This window comes from Dipteris shenzhenensis, chromosome 26 (genome assembly GCF_047967505.1).
Source record: "Dipteris shenzhenensis isolate YYH24624 ecotype China chromosome 26, Dip_SZ_1.0, whole genome shotgun sequence".
NCBI classification, from domain to species: domain Eukaryota; kingdom Viridiplantae; phylum Streptophyta; class Polypodiopsida; order Gleicheniales; family Dipteridaceae; genus Dipteris; species Dipteris shenzhenensis.
In genome coordinates, this window is record NC_141621.1 from 7,849,664 (window position 1) to 7,868,166 (window position 18,503).

General features: G+C 49.6%; 1 protein-coding gene across 1 annotated transcript in view; it reads left to right on the forward strand.

Moving 5' to 3' along the window:
- LOC147884609 (Major facilitator superfamily protein) overlaps window positions 1-17,983 on the forward strand; it is a 121,214-nt gene extending 103,231 nt beyond the window's left edge. Inside the window, exons 11-12 of the mRNA XM_087397397.1 lie at window positions 17,209-17,323; window positions 17,664-17,983. Of these exons, the coding sequence (XP_087253523.1) occupies window positions 17,209-17,323; window positions 17,664-17,858 (310 nt within the window). The 3' untranslated portion in view covers window positions 17,859-17,983. The remainder of the gene's footprint in view (window positions 1-17,208; window positions 17,324-17,663) is intronic.
- Window positions 17,984-18,503: the final 520 nt, after the last annotated feature.

Sequence of the window (18,503 nt, forward strand, 5' to 3'; positions counted from 1 at the left end):
GGTGCATGTGACATTCCCTCCTGCTTAACTCGTGGATGATGGTAGCTTTTGAGGGACTGAGTGAATCTGCCAAGCGAAGGATAACTACTTGAAACTTGATTGTCCCCCAAAGAACTAAAAATAATAGTCTGGCATTGTTACTGAGCTAGCATTGCTCCAAACTGCTGAGGAATGAATGGGTTGTGATGATAAGACGACGGCTCAATAAAAACTCATGAGAACTAGTACTGCGGCGAGGACTGGAAGCTGAACTACTAGGGCCAATCATCCCACCACGTTACTACTACGAACTCCTGATTTTCAGGTGTTATGGCACTCTGATTGGCTCCTGGAAATATGAACTGTATGTTGTTCTTGTGAACTACTGAGGACTTACTGGGCTGCTGATGCAGAGGCACTACACTCTAGATGGGTAATGGCTTGAAACTGGCTACCAATTGCTGGCATGCACCTTCCCTACGATGGAAGATCCGCTCACCTAAAAATACTGGTGCTACTCCATGAACTGTTGGGGACATGACAAAGCCACTGAGGCTAGGCAACCAAAACTGAAAACTTGGAAACTCCATAATACTCACATGCGCTCTTGGAAATAGTGGTACTGCTATCTGCATTGGTGAGGGAAAGCTGGAATGCACTTGCCTCCTCTAATGGCATGATAATGGCTGAGGGTAAAAACTCTACCACCCTCTTAGAATCGGAGTCATGCTGGGAGCTGCTGAAACTATGCATGTCTCTCTGAGAAACTCCGAGAGAGGTGGAATTGTGGATGTCTCCCCAAGGAGCTGAGAGATGGCGGGCACTACGGAGCACCCCTCCAAGGCATAGACTATACTGGATGCTCTCCGAAGGAATGGAGGAGCTTTTGGTGCACCCCTCTAATGAATCTGCTGAATGGGATGCTGCCCGAAAGGGCTGTGAGATGTCCGGAACTGCAGAGAACACCTGGACTGTAATGAGTGACTATGCCTCTCGAAAGGACTGAGAGATGGATGGCATAGCTTTTTTCCGAAGGGATATTGGGACTGAGTGTGTCCCCCTGACATACTGATGAAGGACTTAGCCTTATGAGCACACCCCTGATGAATCGACCCAATTGTTGTCATCACCAAGGGAACTGCAGGTGTAGACGCTAGTCACTACTACTACGGGTGGCTCGAGTTCTGATGGAGAGGAAATTGCATGACTAACCTCCTGGAGTGAAGGGGACAATAATGGGAAGGCCTTTTCAACCTCTCTACTAGACTGTTATTCCAATGCTGCCTCCCTAAAGAACTGACGAAGGGGAACTGTGGAGGAAACTGCATGACTGTCCTCACACGGACTGCCAAGGAATCTTCAACTACTCCATCTATGAGGGTACTCCCTTGTGCTAGGCCTGACACTAGTCTGGCAAACTCCTGAGACGCCCTCTCTTGCTGAGCATCAAGGTGAGTGAGACTAGAAACTGAGCCCAATAGTCCTAAACACTCCTGATGAGAAGGTGAAATGTAAGTCATGCCAAGTTCCTCAAGGTCTTCCATCCATGGGGGTAGTGCAGCAATTTCCACAGCCAACCCTCAGGGGTCTTTAATCCCCGAGGCTAGCCCAGCTTAGTTAGCACGCCTTGAGGATGAGCCACTTGGGTCTACCACCCTTGGGGATCATTGAGTTACAGCAGCTTATCCCACCCGAGGGGATCTTTCAGTTAGTACAATTAAGATGGATGGGGCTTTCACTAGTCTAGCTCATTCATCAAATCCCGTAAGTTCCTATGGGTCTTCCACCTAGGGAACTCAGTCACCTGGATCAGCTTTAGCAGGGGAGCAAATAGTGATGAGTCTTCCATCCTTGGAGATTTCTCAGACCCATCAGCAGTTACCATAGATGACCCTCTTGGGTCCACCACCTGTCGGGTTGTCTAGTCTCCACAGTTAGCTCTCCAGGGGCTTCCACCCAAGGGGACACCTAGATGCAACAGATAGGTGTGATGGGTTTTCCACCCATTAGGCCTTTTCATCAGCCACAGTCAGATTCTATGGGGCTTCCACCCTTGGATCTCAGTTGGCCACATAAGTGGGAATTGTTGATGAGGAGAGGAACTGTGAGCAGGCCATGAGAAGCGGTTGATGCTGTAAAGGCATTTGCTCTTGGTCTCATCTGCACTGATCCTCATATGCTGCCAAGTCTGCACGATGTCGTCTGGATTGATGCGCGGCCGCCTCATGTCGTTCTTGCTCCAATAGAAGCTGAGAACGGTCCATTGTTAATGCATCCTCCTTTGTCTTCTTTTCCTACTTGTGCAAGAGCTGGAGTTGCTCATAAAAGAGCCGAGTCTGCTCCAGGAGATGATACTTCTCCTTGAGCGCTTGCCTGAGACCTGCAACATTGGACAGGTCCATGGTGGAAGACTAGGAGACCCATCAACTACTGCAACAATGACTGCCAGAGGACCAAAATTTCCCCCCTAACCTTGCCCGGCAGGGTGTAAACGCATACGGGTGAAGACGGGAGCCGGCCTGATGCACAATCAAGGAAGGGAGGGAGAGGCTAATCTAGTACGGTACTACCACTAATTTGATACTACCAATAGTCCAGGGTATGAACAAAATACAAAATTAGAGAATATCCCTAACATGCTCCCTCCTTTGCTAGCTGAGTCCCCATTAGCTTTGCTGCCAGGACTCCCTCCAACCTATTTCAGATCAGATGGAACCATACTGCTATGATACCAATGTAACATGCTAGCTGTGTGGAAAATAGATGAACATAAAAGGAGAATTCAAGCATGAGAGACACCAGAGATCTTCCTAACTATAATAGCTTTATTTATACGGATGACATAAATGCCCTAACTACTGTTGTACATGATTTCGAAATCGGTATACAAAACTGTGCTGAGACCACTCCCCTGACTGCGACATGTGAGAGATGGAGCTACGCTGCTGAAATAGGACACCAAACCTCGCTCATATGCTGGCTAAAAGGTGCTGCTGGAGGCTGGGAGCTGAGTGCTTAAATGAGGGCAAAGACCGCCTTATGTAGGGGCTGGAAGGGCCTGTTTTGGCTGACCCAGCCAGCCCTAACTGGCCGATCGGCCAGTCGGCTGGTTGGCTGGGTTGGTCAGGCTGTTTGCTCATCCCTAGGGGCCGACCTGGAGGGGGGTGAGGCTGCCTATTAAAGGCACCTCCCCCAGCCCACTTACACTGCATGTTGCTGCCCTTTGGAGGCCCCAAAACCTGCCATATATGCTGCGTAGGGAGCTAGCCAGTTTTCAATGCAACCTAGCTTGATCTTGGTGCACGTGACATACACACACTCACTAGACATACAAAGCATAGGGATAGATGCCACATGGCATGCTATGATTATCGTGTAAGCCTAAAAGGAGCATTTTGTATGTTCCAAATCTCATGAATAAGTTTTTATCAGTTGGTCTACTGACAAAACCAGGGAAAAAATCGGGTTTGATAAGAATTCATGTTTGATCAAAGACAAGCTTAAGGCTTCCATTCCACTTTTTTGGAATGGGGGAATGTCATTCTATATTCAAGGGTGCACAGGAACATGGGGAATGTGGGGGAACATGGGGATGGATTGAGGGAACATGGAGGAACACCATTCTGGGTGTTCCAGCCACATCTCAAAAGGCTGGTTTCGAGCGTTTTGCTATTGTTTGCGTTGGCACATGTTACATGAGTTTTAAACAGCCGCTGTTCTCATTTTTTCACCTCCTCACATTTGCTTGCCTGGCCCTGCCTCTAGAATATTATTGATATTTGTCATTGATGCAAGTTAAAAGCTGCTGCTCCTCCCCGTTCCCCTGCTGCTCCCCCTCCCTCAGCCCGTCTCTCTCCCCCCTCAGCCTGTCCCTCGCCCCTCCCTGCTGCTCCCTCCCCTCCCCCCCTGCTGCTCCGCCCCCTCCCCCTGCCTGTCCCTCGCTCCCTCCCTCTGCCCTTCCGCCCCCTCTCCCTGCTTCCGCCCCCTCCCCCCTGCTGTCCCGCCCCCTCTCCCTGCCTCCGTCCCCTCCCCCCTGCTGCTCCGCCCCCTCTCCCTGCCTCCGCCCCCTCCCCCCTGCTGCTCCCCCCCTCCCCCCTGCCTCCGCCCCTTCCCCCCTGCTGCTCCGCTCCCTCTCCCTGCCTCTGCCCCCTCCCCCCTGCTGCTCCCCCCCTCCCCCCTGCCTCCGCCCCTTCCCCCCTGCTGCTCCGCTCCCTCTCCCTGCCTCCGCCCCCTCCCCCTTGCTGTCCCGCCCCCTCCCTTGCTTGCCCCTCGCCTCCCCCCTGCTGTCCCGCCCCCTCCCTGCTTGCTCTCCCGCCCCCTCTCTTCCTCTCCCTCCTCCCTTTCTTCTCCTCTCCTTTCCCCTCCCTCCCTCTCAGCTTGCCCCTCTCCCCTCTCAGCCCCAGCCCCTCTCCTCCTTCCCTCCCCTTCCCCCCTGCTTCCTCCTAGCCTCCTTTCCCCTCCCTTGCCCCCCGCAGCTTTTTTGGAACGGAAGGAGCTTTATTCTGTTCGAGTCGGCCTCCTCACCTTGATTGGCGATGGATATCCCGTCAGCCAATCCTACTCCATCTCCACCGGCCGCGAAAACTATCACTTTCTCTATAGATGAGTTGCAGCAGCTCAAGAAGGATGTAGAGATTGAGTGCTCTACCACATTGCTAGCACGCATCTTCGGGTCTCACCCTTCCAGATCCCAAGCCAGAGACTGGATGCTTGCGGCTCTCCCCCCAGACCTCGCTCCTCGATTGGTAGATGTTCGCCTTCTGGGACGAGGTTTTTTCCAGGTTGTTTTTGACACTCCAGAGGCTGCGAGCACTGTGCTCAAGGCCGAGTTTTTACACCTGGGACACAGGAAGATCTTCTTTGAAGCCTTTCACCTTGGTTTCGACCCAGTAGAGGCAGATAAGAAAATCTTCTCGCTCTTCATCAGGTTTACCGGGCTTCCCCAGGTTTACCATCGACTTCTTTCTGTTATTGGGGAGCATTTTGGCGCAGTTGCTGAGATCCCACCCCTCCCTGGGTTGCCATTGACTGCAGCAGAGGCAACCAAGGCTGATGGGGTTCCTAGAGTTAGGGTCCTTTGCAAGGATCCTAACCTCGAGATGGACCACGTCATGATCCAGCGCCCGGATGGTTCCTTTTTTCGCCAGAGAGTGGAGATTTCAGGCAGGCAGGACCAGTGCAGGATTTGCAGGACCTCGGGACACTTTGCCAGGGATTGTCCCAGGAAGAAGAAAAGGCCTAAGAAGCCCTCTGGTACAGCTACCGCCTCAGGGCATCGACAGGGGGGACAGGGGGGGGGATTAGACCCGGCACTTGCCCCTCGACCTCGACAGAGGGGTGGTACAGGTCCAGGTCCTGCTCCTCGTTCTTCACGTGGCGGTCCTGCTCAGTCAGGTGGTGGTACAGGTCCAGTACATATTCTTCGGCCTCGTCAGGGGGGTGGTACAGGTCCTTCACCTGCTCCTCGACCCCCTCCTCCCTCAGGCACACGCGACGCTTTACAGTGGGTTCCAGTACGTGTGCAGGTCCCTCCTTCAGTTCACGAGGGTACCTTAGTAGACTCTGCTTCACCTCGAGCTGTCCTTCCTGTCTCACCTTGCACAGTCCGAGACGCTGAAGCTTCGACCTCCTCCCCAGTTGCAGCTTCTTCCTTAGATCCAGCACTGCCAGATGTTCCTCTTGAGGACGGAGAGATCTCCGCGGCTGGGCAGACACCGGGTAGAGAGCATTCCTCACTCCCTCCCTTGGATAGGGGGAAGGGGATAGCTTACACTGTTGATCCTCTTCCCTCACAAGGGATCCTTCGTACTCCGGTGTCTGGATTGCTCCACAGGAACTCATTTTCAGCCTTGGCAGAGAGTTCAGATTTCCCAGAGGAGGAGTTTGTGCCCGCTACTTTTGGGGAGTCAGTGGTTGGGTTTCCTATTGACAGGGCTTCTTCTTCAGGTGCCAGGATTCTTTCCCCTATTGACTTTCCTCCACTGGGTTCCTTCCCTCCTTCCTCGAGCAGGAGGTCTTTCCCTGTTGAGGGGTTTGTTTCCGCCACTAGGTCGGGTAAGGTGTTCCACTCTACATCCTCCCGTCGATGAGGATTATCAGTTGGAACATACAGGGCCTAGGTGGCGTCCCACATCGCCGCCGTAGACAGCTGATCCGGGATCAGCTTCATCCAGGTGTTACTGGGGGTCCCATTGATATATTATTTATTCAAGAGCACAAGCTGGATTATAGAGATTGTGCCAAGTCGGGCAAGTTGCTTTCAGGACATACTTTTTGGTCGCCTGCATTGGGCACTAGGGGAGGCACTTCTATTTCAGTTTCGCAGTCGGTTCTCCCCTTAGTTGTTGGGCACGGAGTCATTATCCCCTCTAGAGCTCAGTGGATTATTCTTTTGATTGGAGGGCGTAAGGTTGGCTTCCTCAACCTATATGCCTCCAACATTAGAGGGGAACGTGTCCTTATGTGGAAGACTTTGCTCTCCTGGGCCCCCATTGTGGATTCTTGGGTGATTGGAGGTGACTTTAACATGGTCGAGTTACCTTCAGACAAAAAAGGGGGTAGAGAAGGCGGACTTCACTCTTTGGAGAGAGCAGCTTGGGATGCCTTCCTTTTCCATTTCTGTGGCAGAGATACTTGGTGTGATGATGCCTTTCTTATTCAGCCACAATCCCTCCTGTTCTCTTGGTCGAACAGGAGGCAACAGATGCCTATTCATGCACGCATTGACAGATTTTATGTAGATGACTGGGCACTAGACAGAGGTGGATCGGTATGCATTGCTGCGGGGGTTTCCACCTCAGACCATTTCCCTGTTGTTCTGGCTATCTCAGAGCCTCACTTGAGAGGCCGATCTGCCAGCATCAGGATTCCAGATGCCTTTTACACAGAGGAGGACATTACAGAGGCAGCCCTACGGATATGGTTTGCTCATGTCCAGGGAGGGCAGCCACATCCTTCACATTTAGCCGCTGCCCTCTCTGGTATTAGCGACTTTTACTGCTCAGTTGCTTCTACCAGGAGACGAGATATTCTCAGACGTGAGATTGGTGTTCGCCAGCAGTTAGCAGCTTTGCAGAGGGAAGAGCAGAAACGGCCTTCAGATGCTTGGATTCAGGAGCGCCTTGCTGCAGCAAGGGCTCATCTGCAGTTATTGCTTGATCAGAAAGCAGAGTATGCCTTTCATGCACGGGAGTCCTTCTGGATTCAGATGGGTGGTAGAGTCAATAAACACTTTTTCTCTACTCTTGGCCCTAGACATAGTAGAGAGAGTGTATCTCAGCTTATTGACTCACATGGGGTTTTACAGACAGAGCCAGATGACGTCTTACGCATAGCTTCAGATTTCTATGCCACCCTCCTTACTGCTGATCCTGAGACACACGATATAGAGGATGCTAGACAGGCTATTTGGCAGAGTATCCCAGTGTTGGTGAATCCGGATATGCATGTTCTACTTGACGCACCTTTCACCAACACAGAGTTCAGGACTGCACTTTCAGCCCTTCACAAGGGCAAGTGCCCAGGTTTAGATGGCCTCACCCCGTCTTTTTTCATTGCATTTTGGGATATGATTGGAGACTATATTACTTCAGCCATGCAGGCCATTTGGGACTCTGGCGAGATGCCTGAATCGCTTACAGAGGGCCTCATCCACCTTATCCCAAAAGGAGGTAGCAGAAATTTATTGTCCCAGTGGAGGCCTATCACACTTCTGGGGACTTGTTACAAGATTCTGGCCAAGGCTATCAGCCTCCGATTGCAGCCACTTCTCCCTGATCTTATTCATGACACTCAGACAGGATTTGTGCATGGCAGAAGTATTTTTGATAACATTTTTTCTTTCTGGGAAGCTTCAGAGTGGGCCATGCAGAGTGGCCAGAATCTTGCCATTCTACTGTTGGATTTTGAAAAAGCTTATGACAGAGTAGATTGGAGTTTTTTGGAGGGCACCCTTCTACGCTTTGGATTCACTGATGTTTGGATCAGAGGTGTTTCCTCTTTGTACAGATCAGCCCATAGCCAGGTACTTATTGGTGGGGTAAGGGGTGAGAGATTTCAGATTTCGAGATCAGTCCGTCAGGGATGCCCCCTTGCTCCTTTCCTTTTTTTATTCGTGGCCGAAGCTATGAGCATCTATGTTAGATCTCAAGCTGACATCTTTGGGCTGAGACTTCCTATCAGAAGAGAAGAGGAGCTGCTTGACAGTGAGTTGGCTGATGACACAGCAATTTATTTGGATGCCTCTCCACAGACATTGACTTCTTTCAGGACAGCATTGGATTTATTTTGCTTGGCGGCAGGGGCGCAGATAAATTGGCATAAATCCAATGGCTTTTGGATCAGTGATGAGGACACTCCAGTTTGGGGGCTTGACATAGGGTTCACTTGGGTTCAGAGGGGTGTGCCTATCAGGTATTTGGGCTGCCAGGTCGGCTTGGGTATTTCTACCACGCAGCAGTTTGCTCCCGTGTTGGAGAGCATCAGAAGGAAGCTTCTCTTTTGGAGCTCAGCCAAGCTGGATCTTGCCTCTAGAGTTGTGGTGGTCAACCAGGTCCTCTTGGCCACGGCCTGGTTTATTTGTTCATGTTGGTGCCGTTCTAGGGACTGCATCATTCAGCTCAGAAGACCGATCAAGAACTTTCTCTGGAGTGGGCTTGATGGCACAGCAGATGCCTTAGCCAGAGTGGCTTGGGAGACCCTCATCCTCCCTACACAGGATGGGGGTCTCAATATTATTGATCCAGATTTACAGTGCAGAGCCTTACTTTGCAAGATAGTGGTGCGAGGACTTATGCCAGGACAGGAACCGTGGAAGGACTTTCTTATCAGCAGCATACAGAGGTGCACACCTTCCTCAGGAGGAGACTGGATGAGCAGTGTTAGATGGATCTTCACCTCAGCACACCTCAGATCACCTTCATTCCCTCTCATGGTTGCCATTCTGAAAGCTTGGGCTAGTTTCAGAAGCTCTCTTCGGAGGATTCCTTCTTCCTCCCGGGAAGAGATTGATAGGCAGCCCATCATGTGGAACGACAGTATTTTAGATGATCGTGGCAGACCACTGGGTGCCTCACTCTACATGCAGTGGGCCAGGTGGGAGAGGGGACCTGCTTCTTCTTTGGGATCTTGGAAAGCTTTCCGTAGGCTTCCAGAGGAAACCAAGTCAAGGTTGACAGGACATCTCAGAGGGAGTGCAGGGAGGATCTTGCAGATTGAGACAGCCCTTCCAGAGGCTTGGATAGACACAGATGATATGCCTCTCACTTCCTCCACTTGGGCAGGTACTTTCTCGAGAGGCGGGGTTCCACTTCAGGTCTTAGCCTTCCGAGATGCACAGGAGGATGCTTTGGTTTTCAGTGTCCAGGATGGTGGTAGATTGCTCAGATCTACAGATGATTTATTGCTTGAGTCTGCTTTTCAGCCTATCATGGTCGTAGGCCTTTTGATGCAGGGATCAGATTCAGAGTGGTTCTTAGACCCTGACCCCCAGTTACTCTCCACCGGGTCTTGGAGACTTTGGCTCTATGGAGGAGTTCCCATCAGGTATTTACAGTGGGACCCCGGAGAGTGGGAGTGGATTGACGCGGGGCATCGAGAGAAGACCATCCCCTTCTTTCGTTACACGGTCAGTAATGCCAGGAGATTTCAGCTCAGTAGTAGAGGCTGGAGACCCTCCAGAGTTCCTCATTGGGAGACTTTTGGTATTACTGAGGATCAGCAGAGGTACTTCTGGAGGAGGCTCTGGAAATCCCACAGGAATAGAAAGATCACTATCTTCTTTTGGCTTTCTATTCATGGAGGGATTGCAGTGAACCTTTGGAGGTCCAGATTCGGAGCCGACCCTACTTGCCCTCGTTGCCTTTCTGCTTCGGAGTCTATTCAGCATTGCTTATGGGATTGCAGATAGGCGAGATTGATCTGGATGGGGATAGCCAGGATCTTCAGTCACTTTGCCCATTCCCCACTCTTTATGACTTGGGGCTCGGTGGCTTGGCTCTCTCTTACAGGACCTCAGGTTTTCTATGAGGGACTTGATTCCTCTCGGGCCATTTCGGTTCGACGTCATCGGGTTGAGTTCTGCTCGTTGGATGTGGTTCCACACCGTCCTTTTACAGCTGTACATGCCTCTGTGGATACTTCTTGGGAGATTATAGTGAGCATAGCAGCCTGGCATATCTGGAGAGCCAGATGCACAAAGGCTATGGAGGGTACTCAGATTCATCCCTCGCACACATTGGCTAGTATCTGGACAGACATCGTACACACTCTGATGGCCGTATGGACGGGTATGCAGGGGGACTCCCGTGCAGCCTCAGCTAGGAGGGCTTCTTTCTTCAGGGAATGGAAGGATTCTCCTTTCTTCTCTGAATCTACTACAGGGTTGAGATGGTACTTTCAGCCTCAGCCTTGGTTTCTTTCCACCTCACTCTGAGGGGTTTTTTATTATCCTCATGATTTCATGATGTATTCCGCTTTGAGCTTGCTCTCGCGGGTTTTTGTTCTTACTTAATAGAAGTCTTTTTCATGAAAAAAGCTGAAATTGAAAGTTTAGATCTGTAAAGTGATTTATTTTCCGCATTCTAATATATTTCTGTCATATGATGGCATGTCATATGATGTAGGGTTTCAGTTTGGGCTAATGTTCACTTCTGTCAAAATGCCCCCATACAAATATCCAACATTTCGGGAAGGCTCCCGTTCCTTGGTAAATATCATCTAGTCATTACACAAGAAATCAAAGAGGGAAAAATTTACAGGTTCATATGATTGAGTATTTTCCCTTTTGTTCTCATGATGAGATTCAGACGGACCCACAATCCCTAACTGGTACCAATTTTGCTCCTAGAGGTCTTTGGGCCTTTTGTAGAGATTTAATAGAACTTTCTTTCTTCCTTCCCCTCTTACTGTAGCAGTGCAACCAACCTCCCCACTCTCTCTCTCACTCCTTCTCTCTTTCATTGGCCTCTACAATGCATCTTCTTCACTCTCTCATAGGGCATCAGGCTGTTGTGCCCCCCTCCCCACCCTCTCTCATAGGACATCAAAGCAGCCACCCCGAGCATTGGATGGCTGGAAGACGAATATGAAGATGGGACAGATTCCACAACTAATATTCACTACTCTAGAGGGCATACCATAATTACACTCAGCACACAGGATGTACAGACCAAGATTGGATAGTTGAGGAACTCACACGAGCTCAACGGAACCAAAAGGCAACAGAACTGGCCAAGGTCAAGGCTGCTAGGAAGGATGGAAAATGGACAGTATATCACCCTCCTCAAGGAGTTTAATTTTAAAAACCAAAGATCCTCACTCTAATAATTCGGAGTTGCTTTATGCACTCCTCGGGTGCTGCCCTATGCGCTCCCTGAACGGATGTATTAGCTGCTTTTTGCTGTCACATAGACGTGTTGGTCTCCCATGGAAATTAATAGACTCTCTCTCTCCCTACGCCCCCTACACTCATCCTATGCCTACCCCTACGGCCCCTACGCCTACACCCTACGCCCTCTACCCCCCTCCCTACGCTTAGCCTACCTAGCCACCCCCCTCTCTGTTCCTCCCGCCGCTCCCGCTTCAGCCCCTTGCCAACCCCCCCCCCCTTTTTTTTTTTAAATTATTATTTAAAAAAAAAAAAACTCCTTGCCATCTTAGCCTCTCCTTCTCCACCTCCTGGTTGCCTCTCCACCTCAGGCTTCCACCCCTCACTGGACGTGCCTCCCATTATGGGGGAAAGCCGGTGCTCCCGCTCCCGGTCGGACACTAAGACCTGCACCCACACCCCCACAAAAAAAAAAAAGGGTCCAAGAGAAATGGGGGACAAAGCCAAGAAAGACGACGACAACAACAACAAAAAAAAGCAAACGACACAACTAAAATTGGAGGATGTGAACACACGTTACAACCGAAGTGGACTCGGGGTAGACAACAAGGCAAAGGCAGGACCGGCCTCAGCTTCTTCAGCCTCTATCTCTACCTCAACCTTAGCTCTCGCTACAGTTTCAGTTTTGGTTTCAGATCCAGCCTCAGCTCCCTCTATCTCTATCTCTACTTCGACTTCAGCCCTTGCTTCAAGCTCAGCTCCAGTTCCAGTCTCAGCTCCCTCTACATCTATGATGAGTGACATACTCATGCCCATGGTGCCGGTTGTTGTTCCTTTTCCCTCCTCTCCTGTTACAGCTCTTACACCGCTTATGACCCCTACTTCGAAGGTGTCATACACTGTTCCGCATTACGCTTCACTCTCCCCTCTCCCTCTCAGTCAGCCCACACTCCCACACCCCGTTGGGACTGCCTCATCCATTCCACTGTCATCTCCGTTCCTCACCCAGTTCACCTAGTCACCGTCTAGTTTCCAGACTCAGTCCCCCACTTTCATGCCATAGTCACCATAGTTTCAGCATGGACATGGGTGGGCTGATATACCAGAGGCCCGTGAGGCCTTGCTCATGGAGATGCATAGTTTCCATGAGTGTGAGATGGAGTTGACTGGCTTCACACGGGAGCAGGTCCGCTTCAACTAGGAGCAGAGCCGCATCGTACATGAGCAGGATAGGGCCATTTAAGAGCAAGCGGGTCTTATTCAGGGACTCAAACAAGATACCATGCAGCTCTGACCAGAGGTCACAGCCATACACACTATCCCAGGGAGTACCCCAATGGTTGAGGCACAGATTGCGAGCATGCAATCTGCTATTGAGGAGACTTCCAGATGGGTTGACGTGGCCAAACGGGACCGTTTCGGCTACCCTTATGGAGCTGCAGCAGAGAGCCAGTAAGGCTCTCAACATCAGAGTACGCGGGATCCCATGCACTGAGGCTACATCGATGGTAGATGTGACTGCGTTCGTGGCCACTACCCTGGGTGTGGCTGAGCACATGATAGAGAGGGCATGGCGGGTGGGGAGAGATCCCAATTGAGAGCAACCCCTGATCATACGGTCCATGACACTCAGGCACGACTTTCAACTCTATGACGCAGGTCAATCCTTCGAGATCAACTAGCGATCTCGATGGATGAGGACCTGACACCTCTACTGGTTGAGGAGAGGCGCCCTCTGCTGCAACAACGGGATCAGGCCGGGAAGGAGGGGAAGTGGGCAGTGGTACGAGAGGGACGACTTCTTACATGCCCTCGTAGGGCACTTGCCCCCTCCCCTACCTAGGGAAGCGGGGTCTATGAGACTCAGATATCCGAGACCTTGTCCTGCACCATTTCAAACTGTAATGGTACCTTATGGTCAGAACCAGGGAACTTCTCGGAATCCTATACAGGCCACAACATAGTCTTTTATACAGAGACACATCAGAGTCCAAAACGCCCTCTTCCAATAGTCAGCGGATATACATGGGAGTCTGCCTACAGAAATGAGATGAGGGATACAGGAGTTCGAGGTTCAAGTGGAGTGGAGTTGCAGTCCTTTTCAAATCCACACTTCGAGGGACCATTTCAATGGAGCGCAGAGATACACATTTCATATCTCTTTGGATCCGGATTCGACACATGGACAATCGGGATCTATTTGTCGCAATTTGCTACTTCCCCCCTAAGACCTCTCACTTTGCCAGAGATATTTGAGGTGATGATGAGACATCCCCATTTGCTGCCCTTTATCAGTCCATCATTGACTTCTCTAGCTGCGGAGAAGTCCTCTTAGTGGGGGACTTCAACGCGAGGACAAGGGCCTGTCAGGTACCACTTCTTGACTTCAGAGATGATTCCACTCTACTACCAAATATTGACCTTGAGGAGGCAGGTATGCTACGGGTTTTGGCTGACAGGTGAGGTCCATTCTCATCTTATGGACAGGCCCTGTTAGACCTCGACAGGATACATGATCTCATTATCTATAATGGTCTTAACAGATGGCCTACTTCAAGTGGTTTCACATGCTTTCCACATGAGGGGGGGGCTCCAGTGTTGTTGATTACATCGTGGAATTCCCTGTCTTCACATCTCGCATTACTAACTTCACTGTAGCACCTCTCCCCCTAGGGGCTGATCATACATACCTTTTCTTTAGCATCTCCACCTCCCTTCGCACAGCACCTTCCACCCCACTCAATGCTTACTCCACCTACCACGATATACGCTTTGATCAGGATCACTCACCTTCTTACTCTAGCCGTCTGTACATACTTCTCGCTTATATTGATTTCATACCCCTTTTAGAGGATCGTGCTGCCCTTGTCACTCGCTCACTACACGAGGCTGCCATTTACGCTTTCTCCCACTCCACCCGCTCCACCCGTGCACCCCCTTGGAACCGTACCCTGTAATAGTTGGTACGATGATGAGTGTAAGGCTTTACGCCGTCAACTCAGATTCGAAACCAAAAATAGTATTTCGAGCGCACTAGATACGCTACGCGAATACCGTAGACTGGTATGGAGGAAGAAACTAGACTTCGTTCGTTGGAACGAGAAGGAGCTACTGAACATTTTGTTTAGTAACATCTCTAAGGACTTCTAGCGGAGATTTCTAGAAGGATGGTCCTCTCCACCACTCACTGACACTCAGATCTGGTTTGATTATGCACGCACCCTTTATGACATCCCAAATCAGCCAGTCTCTAACCTCTCACACATGCCTCGTCCCACATCATGCACCCTTTTCACTAGAGAAGGGGTAAAGGATGCCGTAATGAAATTTCATAATGGTCGAGCAAAGGATCATGAGGGGCTATGCGCTGAGTTCATTGCATATGGGATTAACCTCCTAGCCCCGATCTTAGCAAAGCTTTTTAATGAAGTTGTTTGTTTGGGATTTCCACACACTTGGACCATTAACACTATCTCACCCATCCACAAGGCAGGGGATCCCATGAGCCCGGAGAACTACAGGACCATTATGATTGGATATGTCATGTCCAAGATTTATGCATCAGTACTTGACTCCGAGGTTAGCAGACTTGCAGAGTGTCGAGGACTTGGAGCAGCAGGACAGCTTGTGTGATCATGGAACCATGGACCACATTCTCACGCTCAAATGTATCATCGAGGAGGCGAGGTCACGGAAGTAGAGGGTTTATTGTTGCTTTGTGGATTTCTGCAAGGCATTTGACATGGTTTCGAGAGCCCGCCTCATACGGCGCCTACAGGACTTGGGTTATGATCAAGAGGTCATTTGGGCTGTCATGGCACTTTACGAGAGAGTTTCAGGCAGAGTTCGGGCAGAATCCGGTTGGACAGACGAGATCATGAGTACCATCGGGGTCAAACAAGGGTGTCCTTTGTCGCCTACCTTGTTTGGCCTCTACATTGACGAGCTTGAGATAGTGATGCAGACAGAAGGGGGTGTAGGTTGCTCTCTTGCGGGCATGCTGATCCAGATTTTGCTCTACACAGATGACATGGCTCTCTTGTCTTCCTCAGCAGAGGGGCTTCAAAGACACCTAGAGGCACTACAGTTCTTTTGTGAGTCTCATGATTTGAAGGTCAACCTAGGTAAAACCAAGGTCATGATCTTCAATACATCTCGAGCAGACTAGAGAGGCAGTGCTTCCGCTCGCACTTTCAAGGATACTCCGAGCACGGAGACAAGAGCAGACTTCTTCCTCGGCTGATCCCTCTCAGAGCTCTATCACGGAGTTCTTTCAGCTAGTTCACATGGACCCCCACGAGACAAGGCCTCGACATGACCGTGACCCGGAGCCTATGACCCGACAGCTCAGAGAGAGGGTCAACACACAGATCACACTTGGGGACACCCCTCCTTGTTTAGAGTTGGAGCCCGACCGACGGGGGTTACAGTAGCCGTGGTTAGACGCAGAGCTACGACCAAGAGACGTGCCAGGACCGCACTTCTGAGGGGCTGACAGCACTCTATTGCCGACTTCATGCCTCCACTGCCTCATCCATCCTGATATCTTGCTGCTGCCGATGATGATGATGATATTGATGACGATGCTGAGATTGATATATAGTCGACCATCGACATGACTATGTTGTACTTAGGACTTAGTACTGCCATTCTGCGTTTTTGCATTTTGCATTGGTATGGACGCTTGTTTAGTAGCCCCACTACCAAAGCTTGTTGTATCAGGATTTTCAGTCTCATAGACCCATCGGTCTTCCGAAGACTTTAATAAACTCTCTCTCTCTCTCTCTCTCTCTCTCTCTCTCTCTCTCTCTCTCGCTCGCTCGCTTGCTCTCTCTCTCATTCTCTCTCATTCGCTCTCTCCCTCTCTCTCTCCCTCAATGGATGGGAAAATCAACAGTTTTGGGTAAAGCTTCAAGAAGCTTTCAAGAGCAGATTGTCAACGTAATATTGTAAGAGCAAGAATAATTTTGCAGCTCTTTGATGGTAAAGGATGAAGGACATCTGCCTCTCTTGTTGAGTCATACATATGAACATCTGTGGAGAATTCACAGAATCAATGACCCGCTACCTCCACAGCCTTCTGGGAAAGCGAGCCAAACAATTGGTAGACTACCAAAAGGGAAGCTCTAACCTAAAGGAAATGTTATGTTCGTGTTCACGCTTGAAATGTCAATCCACATATGAGCATCTGTTCATAGAAGTCTTCACAAAGCCGTTGATTTGGCTGGACTTTACCATCTGTTCATTTATGATGGGATTTGCATCCCCTAGTGGTTGCGTTGGCATGGGTTAATAGATTGTCGTTCCTTTTCATCATCTTCTCTATTCATGTATCCTGCTCAACTGCTGCTGCTTGCTACTGACAATGTGCTGCATTGCCTAAGTTAAGAGATCATCACTTCATTAATACACGAACAGATACAGAGTAAACAGACTGCCTTTGATGACCTGTTGCCTGGAACCTGATGTCACCATGGGATCCTGCCTTTAGTCACTCTTTTAAGGAATTTATTTAAGTTGTCAGTAGTTTCCTTTTTTACTGCCTGGAACCTGATGTCACCATGGGATCCTGCCTTTAGTCACTCTTTTAAGGAATTTATTTAAGTTGTCAGTAGTTTCCTTTTTTACTCTTTGTAGCAATTAAGTGGGAACTGATTGAAGGCTTCAGGTCATTATTCTTCTGAGTCTGTAAGTCATTATTGGTCCAGTATTTTGGTATTGGATCCCTGGTATAATTTTGATTTTCTTTGCATATGGTCATAAATGTGGTGCTAAAACGGAACTTTGTGTAGAATGGAGTCTTATCAAAATGTTTCCATGGAGGTTGATTTTCTTTGCACAAAATATGGTCATATATGTGAAAATGTGGTGCTAAAATGGATTATCAAAATATTTCCATGCAGGTATGTGTACACGTTTGCCTTAGGTGCAGGCCCAGTTACAGCACTGATCATTCCTGAGCTAAGTAGCACACAAAGTCGAGCAAAGACTATGGCAGTGAGCCTCTCTGTACATTGGGTAAATATTTTCCATTCTGTCTTCCTTGGTGGGGATATAATAATATATGCTGTTCTGGTTGCAGTAGACAGGAACCCGAAAGTGTGCAAGAAGTGAAAAAATACTACAGTGTGGTCCTGTCTTTGATTTCAAACAGCCTATACATTAGATTCACAAGCCTGAACTTGGTGCTTGAAACATATTAGTGTATGTGCCTCAATGCAACGATTCTCATACTACTGATTCCTTGAATTTTTTCATACCAATGAGATGAACTGCAATTTTAAGAATGTCGCAAAAACATGCCGCTCCCCACAGCAGTTTCTTGATATATGGTTCTATTTGGTGAAATGTCATACAGGTGTGCAATTTTGCCATCGGCCTCTTTTTCCTAGATCTAGTGGAGCAATTCGGACTCTCATCTGTATATGCCACCTTTGGCGTTATCTCTTTGTTGTCTGTGGTTTTCTCCAATATATTTATTATCGAGACAAAAGGCCGTTCTCTGGAAGAAATTGATGCTCTCCTAAACCAGAAAGTCATACCAAGGGATTAAATTCATACAAGAGAGATTCAGGATAAGTTTTAAAGATAGTCATTTTGATTCTATTTGAAATAACATTCAGATGAGTGACCTGAGAGAAGTGTTCATGCATCTCATCAATATGTTCCGGGTTTTTAAATCCCTTTTATCTTTAAAAGTTATTCTTTTCTGATGATAGGTTGACTATATGGTCTTGCATAATGTGCATTACTGCACTATGCTTGTGTTTTCACTTGTCATAGGAAAATTACTGATCAACAAAAGGGATTTTCTGAATGCACAATTACCTTTATTTCATAAATGTCTCATGTGGACTCTTGCATACTCAGGGACTTGAAGAAATTTTTAAAGGTCTAGCAGAAGAAAAAGCTAGTCTCAGCTGCTCCTCTCCCCGTGAGCTATGCTGCCCCCCCCCTCTCCTCTCTCAGCCAGCCCCTTCTCCCTCTCCCTCACCCTCGCTGCCCCCCCTCTCCCTCCCCTCGCCAGCCCCCTCTCCCTCTCTCCTCTCCCTCTCTCCTCGCCAGCCCCCTCTCCCTCCTCCCTCACCCCCCCGCTCCCCGCCCTCCCTCTCCTTCACCCGCCAGCCCCCCCACCCCCCTCCTCCACCCCCGCCCCCTCCCTCCTCCTCCCCCGCTCACCCCCTCCCCCTCCGCCAGC